Source organism: Jaculus jaculus, chromosome 4 (assembly GCF_020740685.1).
Source record: "Jaculus jaculus isolate mJacJac1 chromosome 4, mJacJac1.mat.Y.cur, whole genome shotgun sequence".
Lineage (NCBI taxonomy): Eukaryota > Metazoa > Chordata > Mammalia > Rodentia > Dipodidae > Jaculus > Jaculus jaculus.
The window spans coordinates 113,823,254-113,850,572 of record NC_059105.1 but is presented as its reverse complement, the minus strand read 5'-3'; the positions used below and the strand labels follow the sequence as shown (position 1 = coordinate 113,850,572).

At 44.5% G+C, this 27,319-nt stretch overlaps 1 protein-coding gene across 7 annotated transcripts in view; it reads left to right on the top strand.

The window, feature by feature from the left end:
- Npas2 (neuronal PAS domain protein 2) overlaps nt 1-27,319 on the top strand; it is a 182,958-nt gene that overhangs the window by 137,153 nt on the left and 18,486 nt on the right. For all 7 annotated transcript variants that reach the window (XM_045147916.1, XM_045147917.1, XM_045147915.1 and 4 more), the window contains exons 8-16: nt 3,792-3,910; nt 4,595-4,677; nt 5,293-5,399; nt 7,701-7,848; nt 9,570-9,654; nt 13,910-14,051; nt 14,843-14,952; nt 16,305-16,394; nt 20,233-20,379. In XM_045147916.1, coding sequence (XP_045003851.1) covers nt 3,792-3,910; nt 4,595-4,677; nt 5,293-5,399; nt 7,701-7,848; nt 9,570-9,654; nt 13,910-14,051; nt 14,843-14,952; nt 16,305-16,394; nt 20,233-20,379 — 1,031 coding nt within the window. The remainder of the gene's footprint in view (nt 1-3,791; nt 3,911-4,594; nt 4,678-5,292; nt 5,400-7,700; nt 7,849-9,569; nt 9,655-13,909; nt 14,052-14,842; nt 14,953-16,304; nt 16,395-20,232; nt 20,380-27,319) is intronic.

Genomic DNA, 27,319 nt, shown 5'->3' with positions numbered 1-27,319 from the left:
CTTAAATTAAAACAACTAATTGAATCCTTAATTAATGGCTTTAAACTACCATGGGATCTGAAGTGCCAAAGAGTTCTTCTCAATGTTAAAGATGACTGTGAAGGAAGGCCCGCGTGCTCCTGTGTTCACTCTGGAATCTGCGAGGAGCCTCATGCTGTGAGGAAAAGGTCATTGCAGGCACAACTGGCAAAGTGTTTAAGGAGCTTCCTCCCTTTGGTTTTCCTCTCGGCCTCTACTGAAACATTCATCCTGGTTTGCTACCTATCACCCTGAAGTAGGCTCTCAGATAGTTAGGGTTTTGGTGGGGAAGGCTTGTTTGAAGAAGAAATTGTTCAATTCTGGGTCCAGTGGAAAGTATGTAGCTGACCAAGTACAGGCTATAAGCAATAATGAAACTTCCCTTTGGGGGTACATTTTCATCTTTAAAGCCTGTAAAGTTGTAAAATAACAGATAAAGCTATGTTGGGGGCTGAAGAGATAGCTTAGCAGTTAAGGCACTTGCCTGCGAAACCGAAGAACCCAGGTTTGGTTACCCAGTACCCACATAAGCCAGATGCACAAGGTGATATATGCATCTGGAGTTCCTTTGCAGTGGCTAGAGGCCTTGGCAAACCCATCTTTCTCCCACCCATCTTCCTTTCTCTTCCTCTCTCTCAAGTAAATAAAAAAGTATTTTTTTAAAAACTATGTTGAGCTGGAGAGATGGCTTAGCAGTTAAGCGCTTGCCTGTGAAGCCTAAGGACCCTGGTTTGAGGCTCAATTCCCCAGGACCCACATTAGCCAGATGCACAAGGGGGCGCACGCATCTGGAGTTCGTTTGCAGTGGCTGGAGGCCCTGGCGCGCCCATTCTCTCTCTCTCTTTCTCTGTCTGCCTCTTTCTCTCTGTCTGTCTGTTGCTCTCAAATAACTAAATAAAAATGAACAACAAAAAAAATTTAAAAAACTATGTTGGGAAGTAGCCAGGGCAAGAATATGGTCTATAAAATTTGATGAGCATTGTGTAGGTCTCTGCTCCCCACAAGGAAGGAGCATGTCTTGGGCAGGTGGTTCCCACTTCTCCATCTTTTCTGTCCCCTCTTCTCCTCTCAGTAAATCAAGAGGAAGGTCTTTGCCTTTGCTGAACATGAGTTTAGTAGCCAAAAGATGGTCCAAACAAGGTATATCCTTTAGAGATAGAAGGAGACCTCTTAAATTCCTGGTGAGTCCTCAGAAGCCTGCTTGCAAGGTCTCAGCATTCTGAAAGAGTCAAAAGAATTTCATTAGGTCATTATCTGGCTGGGTAATGTCTCTTAGATTCAAGCAGAGAGTATTTCACATCTGGGAAAATTTTAATGTCTTTTTTTTATTGCACAGATGTTCACATCTGCAGACCTTTCCTTATGTGGGATTGTTTTGCTTCCCCTTGATAAATTTCTTGGCTCACCCTACAAAACGAATCTACAATAGTCTAAGCCAACTCATGACAGATGTAAACTCTCTAGAGACCACTATGTTTTATTTTATCCACTTTGTATTCATGTTTGGAAACATTTATTAGTATTTATGTGAATGAATTCAGAGTATGTTTGGTAAAATGAATTTATTCATGCTAGTCAGGAGAAGACCACATTATAGAATCATTTACAGACCTATAAATGCATAAAATAAAAAAATGATTGGAAAATGAAATATAATCTTGCAGATTTCATTTTAAAATGCATTTGGTTTTCATATGACTTAGTTAAATTGGAAAACATAATGATATTAAAACTTTCAAGTTCATAATGCACATGTTATATAGTTATTCCCTGGTACCTATGGGGGAGTTGGTTCTCAGATGCCTCAAAGATGCCAAAACTCATGGATGTGCAAATGCTTTATATTTTTGTTTTCATGTTACCTACATACATCCTCCCATATACTTTAAATCATCTCTAAAGATGACTTAGACATCCTAACACAATATGAATGCTATGCTGTATTGCTTAGAGAATAAAGATACATATATAATGTTTAGTACAGATATAAAGGCTTTCTTCAAACATTTTACATCCACAGTTGTTTAAATTTGTAGATTCAGCACCCTTGAATGTAGAAGGCCAGCTATAATCAACCACATCTTTAAAAGAGAAGAGAGTGTGCTTTTTGTACCAGTGCCTCAACTTCTGAATGAGCTCATCTGAGCAAGGTCCAAATAGCCAAGCCAAAGGTCCCATGGGAGCCAAGTCAATAGTTGAATTTCATGTATGTGCTAATTTGGATATTTCATAGTCAACACGGTTCCCTCCTCACCTAGCAAATTCCACCTAAAAACAATATAACTTGGGCTGGGTTTGTAGAGACCTTGACTAGCATTCATGAAGCCCTGGGTTCATTCCCCAGCACCACATAAAATGAGGCATGGTGGCAGACACCTGTTCTCTCAGCAGTAGGGCAGTAGAGGATCAAAAATTCAAGGTCATCCTCAGCAATAGTTTGAGGCTACCTGAGCTACATGAGACCCTATCTCCAAATTCAAAAATAACAAAAAAGTTTCTTGGCCAAAAGATCAATTGGTTCTTCACAGCCACCCTGAAGATGAGTCTGGTGACCCCAAAGGAAAACAACACTGATGTCGAGTGGTTACTCCCACAGAGGCCCTTGGAGTTTGGTCTCAATACTGTGGTGGACATGAACCTCATCCACTCCATTTCTTCCCTGGTAGAACCTGGATGTGGGGTTCAAAGACCTGGTTGGCAGCTGTTCCAAGTCTCCACTCTAGTAACCTTGGTTTATTCATGGATCCTCCCTAATGATCCTCCTCATCAGTTTCCTCACCTCTAAATAAGGAGCATGGGACCTCCTTAGACTTGTGGTGATAAGCAAGCAGACACGTGGGACAGAGGCTACCACCTGTGCAGTGCTGCATAGTTACTGAGTGTTGTACCCACTGTGCGCTAAGCAGCTGTCTGTTACTATGACAAGTTAAGTGGATACAAGGTTATTTTGGCTCACAGTTTCAGAGGTTTCAGTGTATGGCCTGTTGATCTTCTTGCTTTTAGGACCATGTTGAGACAGACCATCATAGCAGGGAACACATGGTAGAGTATGGTTGGAAAAGAAAGAGAAAATGAAAGAGTACAGAGTCTAATCCCCTTCAAGGGCAAGCTTCCCAATGCTCTAAAACCATGTCCCAGTAACACAACCTGGAGACTAGGCCTTATACATGGGCCATTGAGAAACATCCCAGATCCAAACCATTACTCTCTAAACCTCAAGAACATCTCCTCAGCAGCCTAGACCTCACATCATCCTGGGCTCCCAAAGGTGAGCTTGGGATAGATGCCCTTGAATCCCTGCATGTCCAGCCAGCGCGAGTGGGGAAGAGGGTTCCAATGCTTGTGAAGACACCACTGCTTTCCATGGGATCATCAGTATCAGAAACACTGACCACAGTATGCATCCTTAAAACAGAGGCATATGTGAGCATCCACAACCTTCCTGCAAAAGGAGAGCCTTCTTGTGTTGTAGAGCAGTTTTCCCAGCACAATTAGAAACTACAAGGCTAGTGAAAGTAAGAAGTGTGGTGTAGTGGCTATAGATGTGAGCTCAATTCCCAGCTCTACTTCTAGCAAGTTGGCTTTGAACAAGTACCTCAGTTTCCAAATCTGTGCAGTGGGGATAACAGGAGTACCCACCTTATCAAGTTAAAAGAATGAAATGAATTAGTCTACATAAGTCCTAGAAGCAGGGCATGGTTTACAGTAAGTACCAGGTAGAGGTTGGCTGCTGTCACCAGGCAGGGCTAACCTGTGTGTCTCTCCACTCCCAGTGCCTAGCCCCTCCTGTAATGGCTTTGACAATGCCCTTTCAAGACCTTGCCGAGTGTCCCTGGGAAAGGAGGTCTGTTTCATCGCTACTGTGCGTCTGGCAACACCGCAGTTCTTAAAGGTAAGTCATTTGCAACAAAGTCATAGTGTGGACCTATTTCTATAAAGTCACATGTGGTTAAATGCCAATAATTGTCTTTATGTGAGAGGATAAAATTGCAATAAGGTTGTCTCTAGCTTTGAAAAATCTAAATGTCTAGTTCTGTGTCTGCCCCACATGTCCCACCTCTTACCAGGTTCCTGGTAGGTACTTAGTTTGAAGCCAGCAGTAAGCACCAGTCAGCCCCCCAGGGTGCTATTGGATAATTATAAACCTTTCCCTCTTCTGCACCATAGCACTCAGTTCTGGCGTGGATCAGAAGTGAAAGTCAAACAGCTGAGAGTTTATTGTATTTTCTCCTCTGATTGCACTTCTCATCTCTGGCACAAATGCAGAGTTAAACTAGTAATTCAAATTCAGATGAAAAGCCATTTTCCACATGTTTACCACACAGTTCCAGATAATGGGAAGGGAGTGGTGTAGCATTTTGGCTCCTAGGTATTTTTCCCCAGTTTGTGAAATAAATTTAGTATCAGTTAATACCAAAATTAGCTACAGATGACAAATTTCAGTCCAACATGACTTGGAGACTGGCTTGGGACAATCATAACTGCTGTTACCCACCATGCATTCCTCTTGAACAAACCTAGAGTGAGCATTTGGCATCCTGAGCAACATTATGGTTTTTCTCCCCTTCCAATACAGGAAATGTGCATAGGTGACGAACCTTTAGAGGAATTCACTTCAAGGCATAGCTTGGAATGGAAATTTTTATTTCTGGATCACAGGTTTGTGAAAAGAAAAACATATTTGGGTTGGGTTTGCATGAGCCAGGCTCAGCCTGGGACAGAAAGTCCAGCCTGGTCCATTGAGGAGGAAGTTCTCCTCCACAGAAGAAAACGTGCTTCTGGCCAAAAGAGAGGTGTTGTCCATCCGTGCACCTGACCATAGGTTCTGTGTTCAAGTTGCAGTCTCAGCCCTAGAACATCTTGGGGAGGGGGGGAATCCCCACTTAAGCCATTTCCATCTCCTAATAAGGCAAAAGCAGATGTGGAAAAAAAAATAAAACATCCTCTGATTTCTGTTAACTCCCCTTTGATCCTTCAGTCCAAACTTTTCCTTTCTTCTGTAACATCATTCAATTTAAGAACTAAAACCCACCCCTTCCCACCCTTTAACTTTTCATTACACTTGGGTATTGAGTTAGCCCAGCCTGTAGCTGTTTTTAATCATTCTATAGCAATAAACGTTTTTTGTTATTTGGGCTGAGTTATGCCAAGGGAATGGAGCCCCTATGTATGGACCACTGAGCTTGCAACCTGTCCCTCCGTGTGGAGCCCTGGGGCAGTACGTGAGTCCTACAGGGTTTCCTTTCATGAAGCATTCTCCTCGTCCTCTCGCAGAGCCCCTCCAATCATAGGATACCTGCCCTTTGAAGTGCTGGGTACCTCGGGCTATGACTACTACCACATCGATGACCTGGAACTCCTGGCGAGGTGCCACCAGCACCGTGAGTACCACTCGCCATCCCAGACAGGTGCCCTGTGCTTGCTTTACAAGCAGGGCTCGCTCCCCAGCATCTTCTTAAGATGGTAGAAGGTCTTGGTTTTTGTGCAGTGGGAGCATGGTGGATGGTCTTTTCTGCTTCTTCCCTTGTGTGCCCTGCTTTAACTTGGAATTGACTTTGCCCCAATCTCCAACATGTTCCTGTATCATCCAAATAGGCATGTTGTTTAATCCCAATCAATAAATGAAGACAGGCTAGAATTTCTTTTAGGTTATGTAATGCGCTTGAAAGAAAAAGTACTGAATGCATATGCAGGTTCTTTAGTCAACAGATAGGCATTGGTTGCCAAACCATAGGGCCAATACCACAGGGTAGATGCCACATTCTCCCAGGTAGTGGCTTTGTACTTGAGTGTCCAGCATGGGCCAGCATCTCCTTGCTGCACTGCAGGGCAGGTCTGCTGGGAAACCAAGAAGCAGGCGACCCTGTAAGATGGCTCCATGCCACAAAAGAAAACTCTGGCAAACTTAAGTGGGTTAGGACTTATGATGTGAGCAAGTGAGAATTACAAGATTTTCTAGTATTCACTTCACAAGGGAAGTTAAGAACTAACCATTCAAACCATTTCCACTGACAATGTTTGGATTTGAACAGGAGCATTTATCATAGCATTGACAAGCAACTTGGATGAATTGGCCACTGGTATTCTCCAGTAGGTACTGCATCTGTGGTACCAGTTAGAACTTTCTTCTCTGCTGATCTTATAGGAGGAATAGGCTTGGATTACATTTGGAACAGAGCAGATACGCGGCCTAACAAATCAGAATATCCATTTTTACAAGGTCCTCAGCTGATTGTGAACACATTATAATTTGAGAAGTGGGGTTAGAGAAATGACTCAGTAGTTAAGGTGCTTGCCTGCAAAGTCTAAGGACCCTGGTTTGATTCCCCAGTACCCACATAAAGCCAGAGTAGTGCATGCATCTGGAGTTCACTTGCAACAGTTGAAGACCCTGGTTTACCTGTTTTCTCCCTCTCCCTCTTTCTCTCCCTCTTTCTCTCTCTCTCTCTCACCTTGCAAATAAACATTTTTTAAAAAATTAAGAAGCATGACTGCTTTAAACCTTTGGCTGCACCTTACTTTTCTAGCATATAATAACTACTCAGGCAAACAAATTACCCTTGACATTTGAAAGACTTGCCCTGTGACGTGGGCAAGTTTCTTGCTCTGTGGAGCCCACACCCTCACTTTGTTGGCTTAACTCTTTGAAGATGGTCCATGTCAGTGGCTCCTTTGGTAGCTTTAGTTTCCTAGGTAAGGTTCCTCTTGACTGTTTGTATTAAGACATGCTAAATACCAGGTGCTATGGCATTAAAAGCCAACTTGGCTGGGTATGGTGGAGCATGCCTTTAATCCCAGCACTGGGGAGGCAGAGGTAGGAGGATTGCCATGAGTTCGAGGCCATTCTGAGACTACATAGTGAATTCCAGATCAGCCTGGACTAGAGTGAGACCCTACCTCAAAAAACAGAACAGAACAAAACAACAACAAAAAGCCAAACTATTATTCTTCTTGGATCCATAATTCATCTTTCTGCCTTGCATGAACTACTACAAATTCAGCATCTATTCAGTTCTGAGCACCCCCAAAGGAGCCATCCATAAGCATAACTATAGAGGATCCAGACAACTTTGTGGCTACAGGAGGAGGCCTGGGATATATATATCCATGCCAGACCTTCTGTATTCTAGAAATATGTAGACTGAGTCTTAGCTGCTAACCGATGGCCCCTGAATCTGTCCATCATTTGCTGGCTATTAGGTCGATTTGGGGTTCATTTTTCCCAGTGTCTGTGCTCAGCTTTTGCAACTCCAAAGACAGCTCATCTGCAGCAGGAGGGTGGGCTCCAAGAAAGCCAGAGCATCGTTGTAATAAACCTCCAGCTTAACAATCTGTCCCTGTTTGCCCTTCTGTAAAGATATCTTCAAGCTTCTGAGCATTTGGGAATGTATGTAAATCATTATGTTAAGAAGTCCCTAACTTGACTGAGGTTGTAATGAATTCCTAGAGTATTTGCCTAGTAGACACCAGGCCTCAAGTTCAACATTCCCGTCTAAAAAGCACTGGATGACTAGTAGTAGCCTTAAAATAAAAAAAACCAACAGTACAACTAGATAAATAAGCAATGTTTGGTGTTCTCTTGGTGCTCTTTTCAAATACTTAGATTATAGTAATAACTCATGAGGAAAAAGTGATTTTCACATTGACTTATGTTCCATGCAAAATTCATTTTCTACTTCTAGTGATGCAGTTTGGCAAAGGGAAGTCGTGTTGCTACCGGTTTCTGACTAAAGGGCAGCAGTGGATTTGGCTGCAGACCCACTACTACATCACCTACCACCAGTGGAACTCCAAGCCCGAGTTCATCGTGTGCACGCACTCAGTGGTCAGGTATCATGTGGGCAGCTGCTCTGAGTGTCCTTGTTGTGCTTAGGAAGATGCATGAGGCCTCTGATGGTCAGGGATGATTAGTAGCCAGCTCAGGTACACACTATTCCAGAGGAAAGGCCAGAGCTATCATTTCCAGCAAGCAGGACAATTCCTGCTTGGGGCTCACCTCTGCCCAGGTACATATCCAGCTCTCTCCTCCCAGGGTTAAGCTTTCCTTTGAGATTTTAGTCAGGCCCCCTTGACAGTCTTATGAACTCTGTGGCTGCCAGAATATTACTTTGTAAATTCTTGCTTCACTGACCTACTTACATATTTTTTCCTTCATTTCTATCCAGCCCCCAGCTTTCCCCCCACTGCTGTTTTGAGAAGAAAATTAAGACATTGCTTCTAAATAACTCAGGCACACACTCCTTTTACTTTAATGTTTTAAAACCTCTGCTGGCAAGTGAGCTAGTATGGGAAGAGCAGTCAGGGTGGCTCTTGAGAGTCCCTGTGGATCCCTTAGTCCCAAGAAGCCCTCAGCACAGAGTAGCTGAGCAAGGAGTCAGAGGGAGGCAACAAGCCCAGTGACATAGATGCATCCTGTGTGGGGTCCCAACTCCTAGAAGGGAAGGAGAAAAGTCCTCTACCCAGCCACGAAATGCTAGGAACATAAATCAGCTTGAAGCTGATTTAGAAAAGAGTCTTTAAGCTGGGTGTGGAGGCATGTGCCTTTAATCACAGCATTTGGGAGGTCGAGGGTCATTATGAGTTTGAGGCCAGCCTGTGACTACATAGTAAATTCCATATCAGCCTGGGCTAGGCGAAACCCCACCTTGAAAACCAAGAAAAAACAAACAAGCTAACAAACAAAAATAGCCTTTGAGCCAAGTGTGGTGGTGCACATATGGGTCCAGCCTGGGCCACATAGCAAGTTCCAGGTTGACCTGGGCAACACAGGGGCACCCTACCTCACAAAACAAAGAAGGGAGATGGGCGTGGTGGCACACACCTTTAACCCCAGCACTCGAGAGGCAGAGGTTGGAGGATCACCATGAGTTCCAGTCCACCCTGAAACTACATAGTGAATTCCAGGTCAGCCTGGGCTAAAGTAAGACCCTACCTTGAAAAAAAAAAAAACAAAAAACAAAGAATAGGGAGTAAAGGAATGGACTACATTGTATAAATAGGCCTCTGTATTCATGGAATTTTTGCATCTGTATATTTGACTAACCACTGATTGAAAATAATTTTCAATAAAGTATGTTTAAGCCGGCCATGGTAGCACACATCTTTAATCCCAGCACTCAGTAGGAGGATCGCTGTGAGTTTGAGGCCACCCTGAGACTACATAGTGAATTCCAGGTCATCCTGGGCTAGAGTGAGACCCTGCCTTGAAAAAGCCATAAATATACACACTGTGACTATGTACAAACATTTTCTTCTCACTGTTAAGTAATGCAGCATGCCCGCCATGCACATAGCACTAACTCAGAGACAGCGGGAGTGAACTGGATGAATAAATAAGCTTCTTGAGAAATGTCCTTGCTAGAAAAGCTTTGTGTCACATTAGAATAATTTCTAACTGCTAATGTGTTCATAAACCCCTGGTGAATCCCAACAACTCCACTTTGATGGACCCTCAGTGGGATGGGGGGGGGGGGAGAAGGGATGTAAGAGGATAACATGAGAGCAATGGGACAAAGCCCACCTGCACTGTGTTCTCTCACTTTTCTGAGCAGTTACGCAGATGTCCGAGTGGAAAGGAGGCAGGAGCTGGCTTTGGATGACCCGCCATCAGAGGCTGTGCACCCCTCAGCACTGAAGGTGAGTGCCTCCTTGCCAGAGGGTAAAGGCAAAGATGAGCTAGGTGCAGCCTTCCATGAGCCACCCTGACAATCACAGGAATAAGAGCAGAGCTGCTCATCTTTACTGAGCGTGTGCTGTATCCTATAGTGCTTGAAGTGGTCTTGTGATGTTTTCTTATGTGCCTCTTGCGACAGTCCTGTGAGGTAGATGCTGATGTCTCTGTTCCTTGGATGAGGCATGGGGGCACTAGTACCCAAGGCACCCTTGAAGAGCTGAGTTAGAAACAGCCTCTGGAGTTGAGGCATAGCTCATCAACTTCCCAGCCTTCCAAGGATGACTATAAAAGCCCACATTGGGGGCTGGAGAGATGGCTTAGTGGTTGAGACATTTCTGAGCCAGGTATGGTGACACACACCTTTAATCCCAGCACCTGGGGCACAGAGGTAGGGGAATCACCATGAGTATGAAGCCACCTTGAGACTATATAAGGTTTTGCAAATCAGCCTGGGATAGTGCAAAATCCTACTTTGAAAAACAAAAGCAATAAAAATAATTTTAAGGCATTTCTGGGGCTGGAGAGATGGTTTGGTAGTTAAAGCACTTGCCTGTGAAGCCTAAGAACTTATGTTTGACTCTCCGGGTCCCACATAAGCCAGATTCACAAAGTGGGTTAAGCATGCAAGGTCACACATGCACACAAGGGAGCACATGTGTCTGGGGTTCTATTGCAATGGCTGGAGGCCCTGATGCACCAGTTCTCTCCACCCATCCCCCTTGCTCTTACTCTCACTCCTGGCATTAAAAAAAAAAAAAAAAAGACATTTCTGTCCACAAAGCCCATTATCGCCATCCTTCTCTGGTCCCATCTGGCCAGGCACTTCCTCAGACAGTGCCAGGGAAGTGTATAGATAGATCTGCAAGTAGACCAGAGCCCTGTAACTTAAAGCAGTAGAAATGTTAGATGACAAAGAAAGAGAAAAGGCAGGAAAGGAAGGAGTATTGTTGTTCCATCCAAGTTAAGCAATCAGTTAGAAGATCCAGTGCTATTTTAAGAAAGAAAAAATGCTGGTAATCAACCTATGAAATAAGGATTTCTCTTTATCAACTGAAGAACCCACCCCTCTTTTGAATATGGGAAAACATAGGAGAGTGCTTCTTGGAAGTAAAGAAGTTCAAGTTCTAGGATGCAAGCAAGCTATAATCCAGTCCATGGCCAGAGTCTATGGAGCAGCATGGTGCAGCCTTCCCATCTGTCTGTGATCAAACGAAAACAGCTCTCCATGTAAAGACCAAACTGGGAGGAAGAAGAATCACCTTTAAAGATCAAAAGCAGTGGCTCACCTACTGACATGCTACCTGGTGTGCGTTAGATGACGATTCATCACCGCCACCTTGGCGTGGTGTTCTGTCACATAATGCATCATGCATCATGTCAGAGAATGGAATTAAGCTATTAATAGGCTTCTGTTAAGCACACTGTACATTACAGCCAAAAAAGAGGTACAGTGTGCATGTATCCCTCAGGTGGAAATTCATTAGGCAGGTTTCTGATCTTTTGTCAGTCCTAAACCCAACAAAATGCCTTCTCCTAAAAACACACATATGTATCAATACACAAATACAATCTTGTACACTGGGTTAAGAAACTTCTTTGGGGCTGGAAATGTGGCTTAACAGTTAAGGTACTTGCCTGCAAAGCCAAGGGGCCCAGGTTCAGTTCCCCAGGACACAATGTAAGCCAGATGCACAAGGTGGTACATGTGTCTGGAGTTCATTTGCAGTGGGTATAAGCCCTGGTGTGCCCATTCTCTCTTTCTCAAATAACAAACAAATAAATAAAAATACTTAAAAAGTAATAAAGTTGGGTGTGGTGGTACATGCCTTTAAAAAAAAAAAAGAAACCTCTTTTAAAAAGTAAAAACTTGGGCTGGAGGGATGGCTTAGCAGTTAAGGTGTTTGTCTACAAAGCCAAAGGACCCAGGTTCCATTCCCCAGGACCCACGTTAGTCAGATGCATAAGGGGGTACATGCATCTGAAGTTCATTTGCAGTGGCTAACAGCCCTGGTGCACCTATAGTTTCTCTCTCTCTCTCTCTCTCACTCTCTTTCTCTCTCCCTCGTTCTCTGTCAAATAAATAAATAAATAAATAAATAAATAAATAAATAAATAAAATATTATGAAAAAGTAAAAACTCAGGCTGGAGAGAAGGTTTAGCGGTTAACGCACTTGCCTGCAAAGCAAAGGGCCCATGTTCTACTGTCCAGATCAGCAAGCACAAGGTCACACATGCCCATTAGGTGGCACAAGCATCTGCGTTCAGTTGCAGTAGCTGAGGCTCTGGCATGCTAATTCTCTCTCTCTCTAAAAAAGAAAAAAAGTGAAAACTCTAGAATAGTGTTTCTCAAATGATTTTTAGTAATGGACCAGTCTTTTTAATTTTTTAATTTTTACTTTTTTGGTTTTTCAAGGTAGTGTTTTACTCTAGCCCAGGCTGACCTGGAATTCACTCTGTATTCTCAGGGAGGCCTTGAAATCATGGTGATCCTCCTACCTCTGCCTCCTGACTGCTGGGATTAAATGTGTGTGCCACCACACCTGGCAGTTTTTAAATTTTCAAATCTGTCACTGACCAACATGTTTGCCAAATGCATATACTCTGCAGTGGTGTCACGTGGGTGAGAAAGTCCCTCCATGGCCACTCACACTTCTGAGCTCATGTCTGTGCTCAAGTGCACAAGTGGTCATGGTCCAGGGGCTCATGGAAGGACTTTGTCTCAGGACACTGACAGTTTGCAACAGGCTCTTATGTATCTATTTCCCATCACACATGCAGGCATATCTGTCATTCTGTCTCTAACAAAATCTTATCTGTCGCATATCAGTCACTTGAGTCCTTTTGCACATAAACACACATACACAAACACACATACACACACACCTCATACCATGGTATTCATCCTCCCTGGAGCCATGACTCCAAAGATGCAACAGCCATTTAGCTCACAAAAGTGAGATATCTTACCTAAAGCTGTGGTCACAGCCACAATTCAGGCTGGCAATTTCCACCCTTCTCAGGCAGGACAGGCACAGGGCTTGGGAAGGTAAGCACTATGATTACTTCTTCAGCTTAAAATTACCATAAACCCTGCTTTCATGCACCTCTAACACCTAAGTCATCCAGGATGGGAATTCAGTCCCCCAGAGCTGGGCCGCCCGTGATGGCTTTTTCATCACACTGTTTGAGAGCGAGATATCCCCAGAGCTAGGATCAGTTAAGAGTCAGAAGTCAAAAGATAGGAGATCACTGAACCTTTGCCCATATAGACAGCAAGTTATGGGAGGCAATGTGGAGCTAAGTGCCCTGGAAGGGTCCAAGGCATTTCTTGTCAGATGTATTAAAAACCCAGTGCTGACAGCCACCTTATTTCTTCATGATTCTTTCCCTCTTCTCAAAAAGCCAAGACTTGAGCTGCAGAAATGGCTCAGTGATTAAAATATTTGCCTGCAAAGCCTAAGGACCCAGATTTGATTCCCTAGTACCCACATAAAGCCAGATGTACAAGGTGGCTCATGAGTCTAGAATTCATTTGCAGTGGCTAGAGGCCCTGAAGTACCCATTCTCCCCCCACCCCTCTCTCTCCCTCTTTTCTCTCTCATAAATAAATAAATAAATAAAATATCTTTAAAAGCCAAAATTCTGGGTGATAAAGTAGCAATTTTAAGGAAAAAATCAAAAGCAAAATCCATGGGGAAAATTGTAAAGATCAAAATAAAGGTTGAATGGTCTAGAGAGATTGCCTAGTAGTTAAGGCATTTACCTACAAAGCCAAAGGACCTAGGTTTGATTCCCCAGGACCCACGTAAGTCAGATGCACAAGGTAGCACATGTGTTTGGAGTTCATTTGCAGAGGCTGAAGGCCCTGGCACACCCATTGTCTCTCTCTCTCCTCTCTCTCTCTTTCTTTCTCCCTCTGCTTCTTTATCTCAAATAAATAAATAACAGAAAAAATAAAAGGTGAAAAAGTATAACAAATGATGCTTATAAGATATAGCTTATCTCTAACACATAGATTACATGAATATCTACTTCACCTGTATGTTTAGAGTTGTCTCCAAACAGCCACAGTAGTTTTCTCAACAACTTCCATAGTTTTCTACATATTTAGAACTAAAGTCATGCCATTCCTCCATAGTACCTAGGTGCTGAAATGTAGTGTGTGTGTGTGTGTGTGTGTGTGTGTGTGTGTGTGTGTGTGTGTGTGTGTGTTTCAGGACAAGGACTCAAGCCTGGATCCTCAGCAGCACTTCAATGCACTTGACGTGGGCGCCTCAGGTCTCACCACCAGTCCTTCACCATCAGCATCCTCAAGGAGTTCCCACAAGTCCTCACGCACAGCCATGTCAGAACCCGCCTGTGAGTATTATTTCATGGATGAGCAGTACATGGGGACCCCCATCAGACCAGGGGATACAGTCCCAAGAAAGGTACCTGCCTGGGATGGACCAAGCCATCTGTGTTCAGAAAACAGGTTATCCCTATGGCTTACACTACTTGTTTTGCTTCTAATGGCCCTCTTGCTTTTCCATCCTCTGTGTACAGTCTGGTGTCACCACTGCAGTGACAAAAAGACACAAAACAGGTCAGCTATGTTGGTACTTATAGTGTCTCTGATAAGGTGTTTGTTCAGGGAGGTGGTTGGGCCTAGTAGTTGAAATGGAGTCTTGGGTAGGCTGAGAGATGGCTCAGCAGTTAAGGGACTTGCCTGCAAAGCCTAATGACCTGGGTTCAATTCCCCAGTACCCAAGTAAAGCCAGATGCCCAAAGTGGTGGTGCGTGGGTCTGGAGTTTGCAGTGTCTGGAGGCCCTAGCATACCCATTCTCCCTCCCTCTCTGTCTCTGTCTCTCTCTCGCTCTCTTTCTCTCTCTCTCCCCCTCCCTCCCTCTCATCTCTCTTTGAATGCAAATAAATTAATAAGTAATTAAAAAAAAAAAAGAAATGGAGATTTTGATTGACTTAGGTATCTCCTGCCTGCTTCAAAGTAGGGCTTCTGAGACTTGACCTAACCACTTCCACCCTCCATGGGCTTCCTTCATCAGAGTCCTACCAAGCTCTTGGGTCTAGCATACCACAATCATTGTCTCCTCTTCTAAGAAGGCTGGGAATTATTTGTGTGTTGGGAACATCATTCCTTGCTTTCTTACAGCCACTCCAACCAAACTGATGGCTGAGAACAGCACCACGACTTTGCCAAGATCAGCAACCATACCCCAAGAGTTACCAGTACCTGAGCTCAGCCAGGCAACCACCATGCCGGTACGTGTCCTGACGGGATCACTGGGGTGCAGTGTGGACTCAGAGCCACAGGCACCATGCTACATCTCTCCAGGGGACCAGTTTTACTTAGAGATTAAAAGAACAGGATGGCCAGACTGGGGTGCCAAGAAAAGGCATTCATTTGGCAGCTGATTTTAGATATTTTTATTATAAAATGAACATGGATGTAATTCAAGTGAGGTTTAAAGTTGAAACTAAAGGCTTCAAACCTGAAGTCATAGTCCCAGAGCCTCTGAACACCCTACTACTTTAAATCTCACTTCACACAGGTGACAGCTTAATAAAAAAAAAAAAAAAAAGAAACATGGCCAGGCATGGTGACTCACGCCTTTAATCCCAGCACTTGGGAGGCAGAGGTAGGAAGATCACCATGAGTTCAAGGCCGTAAGACTATATAGTGAACTCCAAGTCAGCCTGGGATAGAGTGAAACCCTACCTCAAAAAAAATTTTTTTTCCTTTGGGTTGGAGAGATGGCTTAGCAGTTAAGGCACTTGCCCACAAAGCCAAAAGACCTAGGTGCATGTTCCCGGATCAGACCCACGTAAGCCAGATGCACATGATAACACATGTGTCTGCAGTTTGTTTGCAGCAGCTAAAGGCCTTAACATGCCCACCTCTCTCTCTCTTTTAAATAAATTAAATATATTTTTAAAATTTATCTCCATATGTATCAGGCACTGATATATGCCAGACCTCTCCAGAATGCCACGTAGTGGTGGTCTGTACACAGAGCCATTATTGTACGGTATGCCAGGAGCAGCCAGCGGACTTGAGCCTGGGGCTTCACGTTCAAAGCAAACCGCTTCTTCCTGTTGTTACCCTGGGCGATGTCTTACACTGGGACTCCTTTTAGTGTCCCTAGGGACTGAGGGCAGTCTGCAGATAGCATCAGAAGAGTCCTTTTACAATGCTCTTACAAACTCTGAGATGGACTCCTCTGGGGAGAAGTGCCCCGTTGTTCCCCGAGGATGGAAGGATGGAGTCTGAAGCAGGGGCAGCAGAGGGAAGCGGGTGGAACTGCGGAGCTCAGGCCGTAGCAGTGATGCCCAGCACACCGTAGCGGCAGGAGTCACTGACCCTCAGTTCTCCTAGAAGTTGCTCAAGATCCCTGCCCAGACCTTGTGTCACCCCAACTATATGACCTGCACCGGAATGTTCTACACAGCTGGTAAATAAATGCTGAAGCCTTCGAGAAGCCTTCACCTTCAACTCTTCATACCTGTGAGGGGCCTTCTTTAAGCTGAGGAACCCAACCATGGAGAGACAGAATCCCTGGACCCCAAAACAGCTCAGAGCAGTGTTTACTAACAAAGCCCCGTTCTCTTCCCAGGCCCCTCTGCCTTCGCAGTCATCCTGTGACCTCTCGCAGCAGCTGCTGCCTCAGACCATTTTGCAGAGCACCCCTGCTCCCATGGCCCAGGTGAGCCCAGACCTCAGGAAAGGGCAGCACTTCCTCCAATAAGAACATGGCATGTCTTCTGAGTGGGGGGTCTTTGTACTGATGTGTGTGCCACATGTTTAGCTACTAACTAATGCCATAAAAGGAGAATTTTACCCCAAGGTCTGCACGGGACATAGCCAGCAATGCACTTCATCTCCATACATGTCCTCAAATGCCACTCATATATCTTCCAAATTCTTTTTCCTGGTTTTCATCTTTAGAAGCATCTTTGTTCATCTTTCTGCCACTTTTCTATATTCCTTTCATTTTTTTACAACTCCAAATTGGCCTTGATGTTTTAGAAAAGGTTTTAATCAGGCTTAGGATATAACTAATATGGCAGAGTGCTTGCCTGGCATACATGAAGCCCTGGCACTGCACAAAACAAGACATGGCAAAGCCGGGTGTGGTGGTGCACGCCTTTAAACCCAGCATTTGAGAGGCAGAGGTAGGAGGATCCCCGAGAGTTCAAGACCACCCTGAGACTACATAGTGAGTTCCAGGTCAGCCTGGGCTAGAGCAAGACCCTACCTCAAAAGAAAATCAAAAACAAAAAAAGCAACTATGCATGATGGCACGTGCCTATAATCCTAGAACTTAGGAGGGGGCAGCTAGAGGATCAGAAGCTCAAGGTTATAGGAAGACTCTGGAAAGATCTAGATGCTATGACCAGTACTGTAAAAATCACATTTAAAAAGAAAAGGCATTATTGGCTAGCAATTTCTTCATTGTTTCAATAACAGTGAATTCCTATTTGAGTCAGTCCAAGAACGAGGCATTAGGGACACAGTGCTGGCTGGAAGGCAGTCCTTGCTGTTTGTATTCAGAGCTAAAGGGGAAAAGTGGGCATCGAGCCGGAGAAGCCACCATGGCAGGGCAGGTGTTTCATAGAACCAGTTAGACAGTCTGCTAAGGAAGTCCCACGTGGCTTTCTGGAGATGGTATCACTCAAATTGGCCCCAGGAGAATGGCTACATGATGCCAGATGGAGAGATGAGTGACTGCAGAGAAGGACCCAGGTATGAGGATCTGTGAAGATGTCCCACCTGTGAAGGCCCAGCAAGGGTCTGAGCACAGGGCTTCCACTCTGTGGTCACAGGGCACAGAGATGCTGATTCACTGCCATTTTTTCCTGCTGAGCCCAGTACTCTTACTTCATTTCTTGATAAGCATTTAGCTTTGTCTCCATCCGTGGTCACAAGCTGAACCTGTCCCAAAGTGGTGGTTTACCAGCACCTGTGCTTGTCAGAGTTTGGCCATCTCTATCTTTGTATAAATCTGTCATGGCTGATGCAAACCATTTTAGAACATATGCCCTCACAGAAGTGGCCTCGGATGCTTTCCTGGAATAAGGAAGGCGCATGCTAGCATATGCTTCTTGCTAGCGTCTGACTTGAGTAGTGATATAAAAGCTGTTCATCCAGAGTCTCCTAATTAAAATAGTCCATCTTTATCCTCATCAGGAAAAAAATCAGAATAGCATTTTTCCTCTTCAAGTTTCCAAGCACATTTGGTATGAAAACCAGTGATTTTCTATCCAAAGGCACATGCAATGAGAATTCCTTTAACTTCTGGTCCTTGCTTATTAAAGAATATGAATGTTTTATAGTACTTAAAGGTGTAAAGGCCTTTAGGAATTTGAGTCACTGTTCCTGGTCTGTTACATGTTCTTGGTGGAGGGAGTATACATGCTGTTTACATGCATATGTGCAGATGCGCATGCACACGGACAGAGGAGAAGACCACATGTTCCCCTCGACTGCTCTCCATGTCCTTTCCTTGAAATGAAGTCTCTTACTGAACCTTGAGCTGCTGTTTTCAGTCAGACTGGCTGACCACTGAGCACCAGTGAGTCTCCTGTCTCCACCCCTACAGAATTGGGGTTACATGGGTACAGGTCATGCCATGCTTTTTATGTGGTTTCTGGGAAATTAAAAAGTGGTAGATTCAGGCCCAGTCAGGCCATCATGTTTGTATGGCAAATGTTCTTACCTGATGAGCCATCTCCCCAGGCCCTACATGCTCTATACATGATAATAACTTATCTTTAAGGCATTCTTTTTTTAAAATATTTTTTAATTTATTTATTTGAGAGTGACACAGAGAGAAAGAGGCGGGGGGGGGGTGGAGAGAGAGACTGGGCACGCCAGAGCTTCCAGCCACTGCAAACGAACTCCAAACACATATGCCTCCTTGTGCATCTGGCTAACGTGGATCCTGGGGAATCGAGCCTCAAACTGGGGTTCTTAGGCTTCACAGGCAAGCTCTTAACCACGAAGCCATCTCTCCATCCCATAAGGCGTTCTTTCATAATGCAAGAAGACCAGTTCTAGGACCTCCCCTGCAGAGACTGCAGATGCTCAGGTCTCTGTGTAAAATGGCAGAGGATTTACATAGAACTTATGTCTACGTGGCTCCTCTTCTGTACTGTAAATGACCTCTAGGTGATTGATACTTAATATAATATTGGCAAATAGTTGTTACACTGATAAAGACATTCTGTGCATATTCAATACAGACACATTTTTTTAACAATTTTCCATCAGAGGTTGCTTGATCTATGCATATGTATGGCCAACTCTGAGTTTTTCAAGTCCTTTTCCCACTTCAAGTGAGTGGAAAAGATTCTATGATTTTCCGTCATTTCCCTCGCCAATGTATAACTGTAGTGTCCTTTGACTGGGAGGTGAGATGAAGTTCAAATTCTGGGAAGTAGTTATCTGGGTAATTGGTGGTTTTCCAGAAGCCTCTTTGGCTTCATACTCTAACTCAGAGTAGATTTATTTATCAAAAAGACCACATGGGGTATGGTGGTGCATGCCTTTAATATTAGCACTCACAGGCAGAGGTAGGAGGATTGCTGCAAGTTCAAGGTCAGTCTGGGACTATGGAATGAGTCCCAGGTCAGGCTGGGCTAGAGTGAGACCCTACCTCAAAATAAACAAACAAACAAACAAAAAGGTCACAAAGCTCAGTGTTAGAGTACTTCCCTAGCATATGTGAGGTCCTGGATTCTGTTCACACGATTGCATGTCTAGAGTCACTAACACTTACTAAACAGCAGTCCTGGATCTTGATGCTTACCCAGCCCCTAGCCATGCCCATCAGAGCCAACTACCTGCCAGTTCTTCAAGAGGTACCAGTGTGGCCCTGAATGTCTCCTGGCTGTGTAGAACCCTTCGTAGAAGCTTTGTGTCTTGTCTTAAGTTTTAAAACATGGTATAGCTTCTTACTTGTTTCCTTAATGGAATGTTCTTTCAAAATCCCAGCTGAGGGGACTAGGAAGATAGCCCAGTAAAGTGCTTGCTTTGCAAGCATGAGAACCCAGTTCCATCCTCAGAACTCATGTTTTTAAAAACTGCAGATGTTGGGCTGGAGAGATGGCTTAGCGGTTAAGCACTTGCCTGTGAAGCTTGATTCCCCTGGACCCATGTAAGCCGGATGCACAAGGGGGCACACGTGTCTGGAGTTTGCAGTGGCTAGAAGCCCTTGTGTGCCCATTCTCCCTCTCTGCCTCTTTCTCTTTCTGCCTGTAGCTCTCAAATAAATAAATAAATAATAGACCAAAAAAAAATTTTAAAAACTGCAGGTGCAATGGTGCACACCTGTAATCCCAGTGCTGGGGAGTTGGAGACCCTGCCCCCATCTCTGGACCTTGCTCACCTCAAAGCCAGGCAGTGGGCAACTCAGGGATGCTGGCCAGAATGGCTAAGGGACAAGAAAGGGAAGTGTGTAATACTGATTAGCATGGCTGCAACGCTTGTCTGGCAGGCTGAAATAACTCTTTGATCTGGTTGTTTTTGACCCCACCTTGAAGTTTTCAGCACAGTTTAGCATGTTCCAGACCATCAAAGACCAGCTGGAGCAGCGGACGCGAATCCTGCAGGCCAACATCCGATGGCAGCAGGAGGAGCTGCACAAGATCCAGGAGCAGCTCTACCTGGTCCAGGACTCCAACGTGCAGGTGATGTTCCCTCCCAGGCTCGCCTCTGTTCTCCTGAGGACCACTCCTGGTGAGGCAGAACACCCATGCCCCGCCCCATGCATTGCCTCACAGAACCTTTATGCTTAGGAAGGACTGGGAAACTGCCTGGGACAGAGGATGAGGAGAAACCCACCTCCCTGTTTTTCCATGATATGGATATGGATTCCATGATATCATGTTTTTCCATGATAAATCTATAATTCGCACATCTTCTTCCTTCAAACCCCACTCTGAGGGTGAATTTTTGTTTGCTATCCCAGATGCACTGCATTTTCACTCATGCCACTGGCACCTGACTGTCCTGTTTGGATGCCACCTCAGTCCTAGATGACAGCTCCTGTACAGTTTCACTTTCTTAGCCTCACTGTTTCCTCTGATAGAGAGCAAAATGCAGGTCCTGGAGAGATAGCTCAGCAGTTAAGGCACTTGCCTGCAGAGCCTAATGACTGGAGTTTGATTCCCCAGTACACACATAAAGCCAGATGCACAAAGTGGCACATGGATCTGGAGTCTGTTTGCAGTAGATGGAGGCCCTGCATGCCCATTCTCTGTGTCTCTTTTCTCTCCTCTCTCTCTTCCCTTCCCTTCCCTTCCCCCCTTTCTTCCCCCCCCCCCCTCTCTCTCGCCCCCTACAAATAAATAAATAAAAATTTAGGAAAAATAAGAACAAAATGGAAAGTGATTCTATCCTATAGCCTGAGGGGACCACAGAGGGAGCTGGCGCTGGCACCTTCTTGCCACCACATTGGTCGGGGCAGTTTACGTATTTTGACAGCAATAGCAGCTCACACTATAATCCCAGACACCCTTCTTGGAATCCTTTCAGGGAATGTTTTTCATTTTGTTTGTTTTTGATTTTTTTTTTTCTTTTTTGAGTCAGGGTAGGAGAAGAACTTTATGTATTGGGTCTCAGGCAAGGATAGAGTACATGGATTTTTTAAACCAAGTTTTGCGTATTTTAGTCCAGGACTGTTTACCTTACAAGTGCATCATTGCCACCCAGTCTTTAATTGCAGTTGTAATTCTAGCTTGCCTTAAAGTCTGCCTGGGAGCCTTAAGCATCTGCAGCCTCCTTACACAAGGCAGATGGAGCAGAAGAGATACTTCAGGGAAATGGCCTCAGCCCTGCCACACAGACCCTCCCCTGGCCGCTCAGATCCTGAAGCCCAGTAGCATCTATGACAGACACACCATTTGGGGTAACTGTAGGACCCAGCACATGATAGGATTCCCAGAGTAGTTTTGCTGGTTAGCCCAGAGCCTCTCTCCAGCTGTCCTGCTGCCCTGGGTGTCCATCAACTCTTCTGGGAAGTGAGAGGACATTTGCTATTCCTCCCTTTCCTGCTTCTGCATAGCACTCTCACCATAGAGGAACCCAGTCTAGAACAAACCAACACCCTCAACTTGCATCCCTGTATTTATATACTATGATCATCAGTATAGAGACCACCAAGGTACATCCAAAGTCCTTCTGCCTCAGTAACTTTTTTTTAAAATAAGGAAAGAGTAATAGAAGAGAGACAGCCAGAGAGAATGGATGCCAAGGCCTCCAGCTGCTGCAGATCTCCAGACAAATGGGTCACTATGTGTATCTGCTTTACAAGGGCACTGGGGAATCAAACCCAGGTCATTAGGCTTTACAAGCAAGCTCCTTAACTGCTGAGCCATCTCTCCAGCCCCTCAGTGACATTTCTGCATGAACAAAAGTGAATCAAACTGCCATAGTTACGTGAAAATAATGGCATCAATTCAGACTTTAAAAGCACTTGTTACTTATCTTTCCCAAGTATAATATTTTTCTCACTGAACCAGAGCCTGGTCCATAGCCCTAGAACTTACCCAACCCCAATTACCTTAATGGAATTTTTATACCAACAGGAAGAGGAAGATTGAGCCAGAAAGTGCTAAAAGCAAGGTAGGCGTGTGAACATCCTCCACAGTGCCTGGAGTGTTCCTCATCCAGCCTTTGTAATATTAGAGCTACATTTTAAAATTACAGGCAATAAAGCTATTGCTTTTGCTCCCAGATATAAAGAATATGATTTTTCCCTCATGATGGTACATTTTGTGACTCCTCAAAGTACATATTCTCTGAGTTCTACAAGATACCATGAAACCTGGCCTTCCAGTGCACGTCTTCCATGTGTTCATTCCTCTGATCTTTGCAGTGGAATTTTCCAGAGGACACAGAAATCCATAGATAGTTAAACCAGAGAACATTTCCTCCAGTAGTCTGTCTTTTTGGTTTGTGTTTTTCCCCAAAATTTAAAGAAATACATTCTAAAATACCTACCAAAATGTGATGCTTGTTTTTTAATAAAAACTGATTCAAGTATAAAAAAATCAAACATGTAAAAGTTACTATACCCCACCCCTCCCAAGACTGGGGAATCAAGGAGACATGATTAACAAAACATTGATAATTATTGAAGCTTCATGACAGCGTGGTATCGTACGGGATTTCACTGTTCTATTGATCTATATTGTATACTGCTGAACTGTCCTGTAATTGCCAGAATCCATAAGAAGCAGGTATTAATAATGAACAATCACACGTGAGTCTAGAGTCTGTTTGTTCCTGAAAACTTTTCCTATTTGAACTGGGCAACTATTTTTCTGCATGTTTTCCAAGAAATTGACTCTTTAAGGAAGTCATCTTCTTAAGCCATGAAATTTGGCTCTCTTGTTGAAAAAACAGAAATATGAATGTTGAATGTATGTAGCTGGAAACCAGGATTCTCCCACCCAGAGTCTTTTATTGCAATTCAGAGGACTTTTTCTGTTTTGCTCTGTTGATTCACAACTTTCAGTGGAATAGTGTGTGCTTATGATGCTTGCTAACTATGAATTCTTATAAGATTGGGTTATGAAAAAGATCCTCTAAGACTTAATGCGTGCTGGCACCTGGGGTCAAAAAGTCTACACCAGAGCCAAAGCGGAGGACCTGGGCCTCTGGTCACACTACCACTTGCTTCTTTTGAGGAGTGTGTGCGCCCTCTGCTGGCTATTCAAATGCATGCCTAAAAGGGCACCTGTAGTAATGGCAAATGACGTGCTGAACTTGCAAAAAGACACTGATCTTCAAGCATATGACTAGCAGCTCTGAGATGATGGGCATCCAGGAAGTCGTCTTAATTTCTAAGGAAATAAGAGCCTTTGTTTCACAACTGTGTGCGGCACGATAGGATGTTGGAGAGATGAAAGGGTTACCAGATCAGAACCTCCCAGTCAGCCATCTGCTGACGTTGGGCCACTGGTCAGCGGCTTGACTCTATCTATAAACGAGACATCGCAGGCCAGCCTGTGAGTGTTCCTCCCAGCATCTGCAGGGTGTGGTCCATCCCTGCCTTTCCAAAACTGATCTGCAACTTACCAAGTGCAGACCTATTGACTCTACTGGATACAAGTTTGGGCCGCCCTGAACATAGGAACTGGGAATATATCCGCCACATACTGAGAGGAGAGCACTGCCCCCTCCTAGAGAACAGAACCCTGGAGGCCTGGGGTGGAGAAGGACACACCTGCAGGGTGACAGCAGAGACAGCAGCGCATGTTTGCAGTGCCAAAGAGGAGTTTTGGCTAAAGAGGCAGCTGGAGGCCTTGGGTTAATTATTATTCAAGTTGTTATAGAAGTTAGAGTCAACTTACAGGTTCTATTTTTCTTGAAAACTAATGTCGCAGTCCGGTTCGCATTGCTGGTAGAAATCACCCAACCAACAGCAGCTTCTGGGGAAATAGAGATTTATTTTGGCTTACAGGCTCAAGGGGAAGCTCCACGATGGCAGGGGAAATGATGGCATGAGCAGAGGGTGGACATCACCCCCTGGGCAACATAAGGTGGACCACAGCAACAGGAGGGTGTGCCAAACACTGGCAAGGGGAAACTGGCTTTAATACCCATAAGCCTGCCCCCAGCAATACACTCCCTCCAGGAGGCATTAATTCCCAAATATCCATCAGCTGGGAACCTAGCATTCAGAACACTTAAGTTTATGGGGGACACTGAATCAAACCACCACATTCCGCCCCTGGCCCCCATAAACTGATATCCATACATGATGTAAAATAGAATGCATTCATCTCACTTTAAAAGTCCCCATAGTTTTTATCAATCCCAATGATGTTCATACATCCCCATAGTCCAAGATCTTTTAACTGAGCCATAATACCAAAAATTAACCTCAAAAAACCCATAATGGCACAGAATAAGTATTCACACTGCAGTAGATGGCATTGGGCATAGCAAAGAAACATTCAACCAATACAAGATTTAAAACAACCAGGGCAAACATCAAACTTTGTAGCTTCAAGTCCAGCAAGTCTAGCCAGTGACAAATCTTCAAGTCCCATAATTCTAACCAGCAACAAGTCTCTGGCATTCCAATTCCGCCCCTCCAGCTAGGCTACTCACAGTCCTGGGAAACTTCATCGGGGCCGGCAGCTCCTTGGCAGCCATCTCATGGTCCCGGCATCTCCACTGGGTCTCCACTGCAAGCCACGGTTCATCCTCATGGCCCCATGGGGTCTCTATGCAGGCAACCAGCAAACCTGCTTCACGCTGCCCATGGCCATTTCCAAAACACAAGACCTTGTGCAAACTCAATGACCCTCTTTCCAGCATTTCTTAATCTCCACGATACCAGGGTGCCAATTTGTTAATCCAGGGGGGAATAAAGCAGACTTTGAAGAACAGGACACTCCTTGAGCACTCAGGCCCCTTCTAAAGAGTCTACATTCTTATTGCCCCAGCGCAGGTCAGCTAGCCCAGTCTCATAGGTTGTAATCTCTCAGTTGCAGCTGAATGGGCAACAGTTCACCCAAAGATTTTTCTTTCTGTGCCATATTCCTCTGCACACACCAGTTCATTTCTACGCAAAGCAACCCTGCACAACTTCTCAGGACACAGGCATCACAGCAAGCTTCTCACACAAACTGCTAGCCCAGTCCAAGCACAGCTCTTTCTCACCCTCATGAGCCAAACCTCACAGTCCATAGTTCTGACCAGAATAGTCCATCAAGCTGTACTTACAGCACTGCAAGGCATCTCTTAGGCCAAGGTTTCAACTCCTTCCACTTTCCTCTTGAAAATCAGCTCCAAAAAGGCTGAAGCCACACAGTCAGGTGTCTAGCAGCAACCCCACTCCTCGGTACCACTTTACTGTCGCAGTCTGGTTCGCATTGCTGGTAGAAATCACCCAACCAAGAGCAGCTTCTGGGAAAAAGAGATTTATTTTGGCTTACAGGCTCAAGGGGAAGCTTCACGATGGCAGGGGAAAACGATGGCATGAGCAGAGGGTGGACATCACCCCCTGGCAAACAGAAGGTGGACCACAGCAACAGGAGGGTGTGCCAAACACTGGCATGGGGAAACTGGCTATAAAGCCCATAAGCCCACCCCCAACAATACACTCCCTCCAGGAGGCATTAATTCCCAAATATACATCAGCTGGGAACCTAGCATTCAGAACACCTCAGTTTATGGGGGACACCTGAATCAAACCACCACAACTAACTTTCTCTAAAAACAATCATGCTTTTGTTTTTCATCCATATTCAATCAATTTATAAATTGAACATATTGTCAATCCACATTAATTATCAAAGTCACTACTTACATATTTCACATATCTAGAATTTTCAGACATTTCATATGCCCAAAAGAAAAAAAAAATTCTAAGACATAAAATCTTTCTAAGCACTAAAACACCTGTTTTTTATTCTGTTTTATATGAGATACAGGTGGCCTTGGGTACCCAAGCGGACAGATTCTAGGTGCTGAAGACAGGTGCTCAGGTCCCTCTGTAAAAGGGTATGGGGGCTAGAGAGATTGCTTAGTGGTTAAGGTACTTGCCTGCAAAGCCAAAGGGCTAAGGTTTGATTCCCCAAGACGTATGTAAGCCACATGAACAAGGTGGCGCATGCATCTGGAGTTCATTTGCAGTGGCTGGAGGCCCTGATGCATCCATTCTCTCTCTTTTTCTCTACCTGCCTATTTCTCTCCCCCTCTCTCAAATAAATAAATGAAATAAATTACAAAATGTTTATAGAAAGGGTATAGCATTTGCACAGAACTGACTGACATTCTTCAGTCATGTCTAGCTTCCTTCTTATTCCAAAACAATTTCAGTATATATTATACTGTATTATTTAAGAAATAATAACAAGGGGGGGGGGCTTGAAAGATAGCTTAATAGTTAAGACACTTTCTTGCAAAGCCTAATGACCAGAGTTCAATTCCCCAATACCCATGAAAAGCCAGATACACAAAGTAGTGCATACATCTGGAGTTCATTTGCAGTGGCTGGAGGCCCTGGTGTGCTCATTCTCTTTCTCTCTCTCTCCTTCTCTGTCTCCCTTTCTTGTCTCTGTCTCTCTTTCTCTGTGCTAGGCATGGTGATGCTTGCCTTTAATTCCTGTACTTGGGAGGCTGAAATAGGAGGATCACTATGAGTCCAAGGCCTATCTGAGACTACATAGTGAATTCCAGGTCAGCCTGAGCTAGAGTGAGACCCTACCTCGAAAAAAATCAAAAAAGAAATGAGGGGCTGGAGAGATGGCACAGCGGTTAAAGAGCTTGCCTGTGAAGCTTAAGGACCCTGGTTTGATGCTCGAACCCACGTAAGCTAGATGCATAAGATGGCGCACGAGTCTGGAGTTCATTTTCAGTGGCTGGATGCCCTGGCACACCCATTCTCTCTCTCTCTCTCTCTCTCTCTCTCTCTCTCTCTCTCTCTCTTTCTCTCTCCTCTCTTTCTCTCTCTCTCTCTCTCTCTTTCTCTCTTTCTCTCTCTCTTTCTCTCTTTCTCTCTCTCTTTCTCTCTCTCTGCCTCTATCTCTTTCGATCTGTCTGTTGCTCTCAAATAAATAAATAAAAAATGAACAAAAGTTTAAAAAAAGAAATGATAATAAGGGGAAGTCT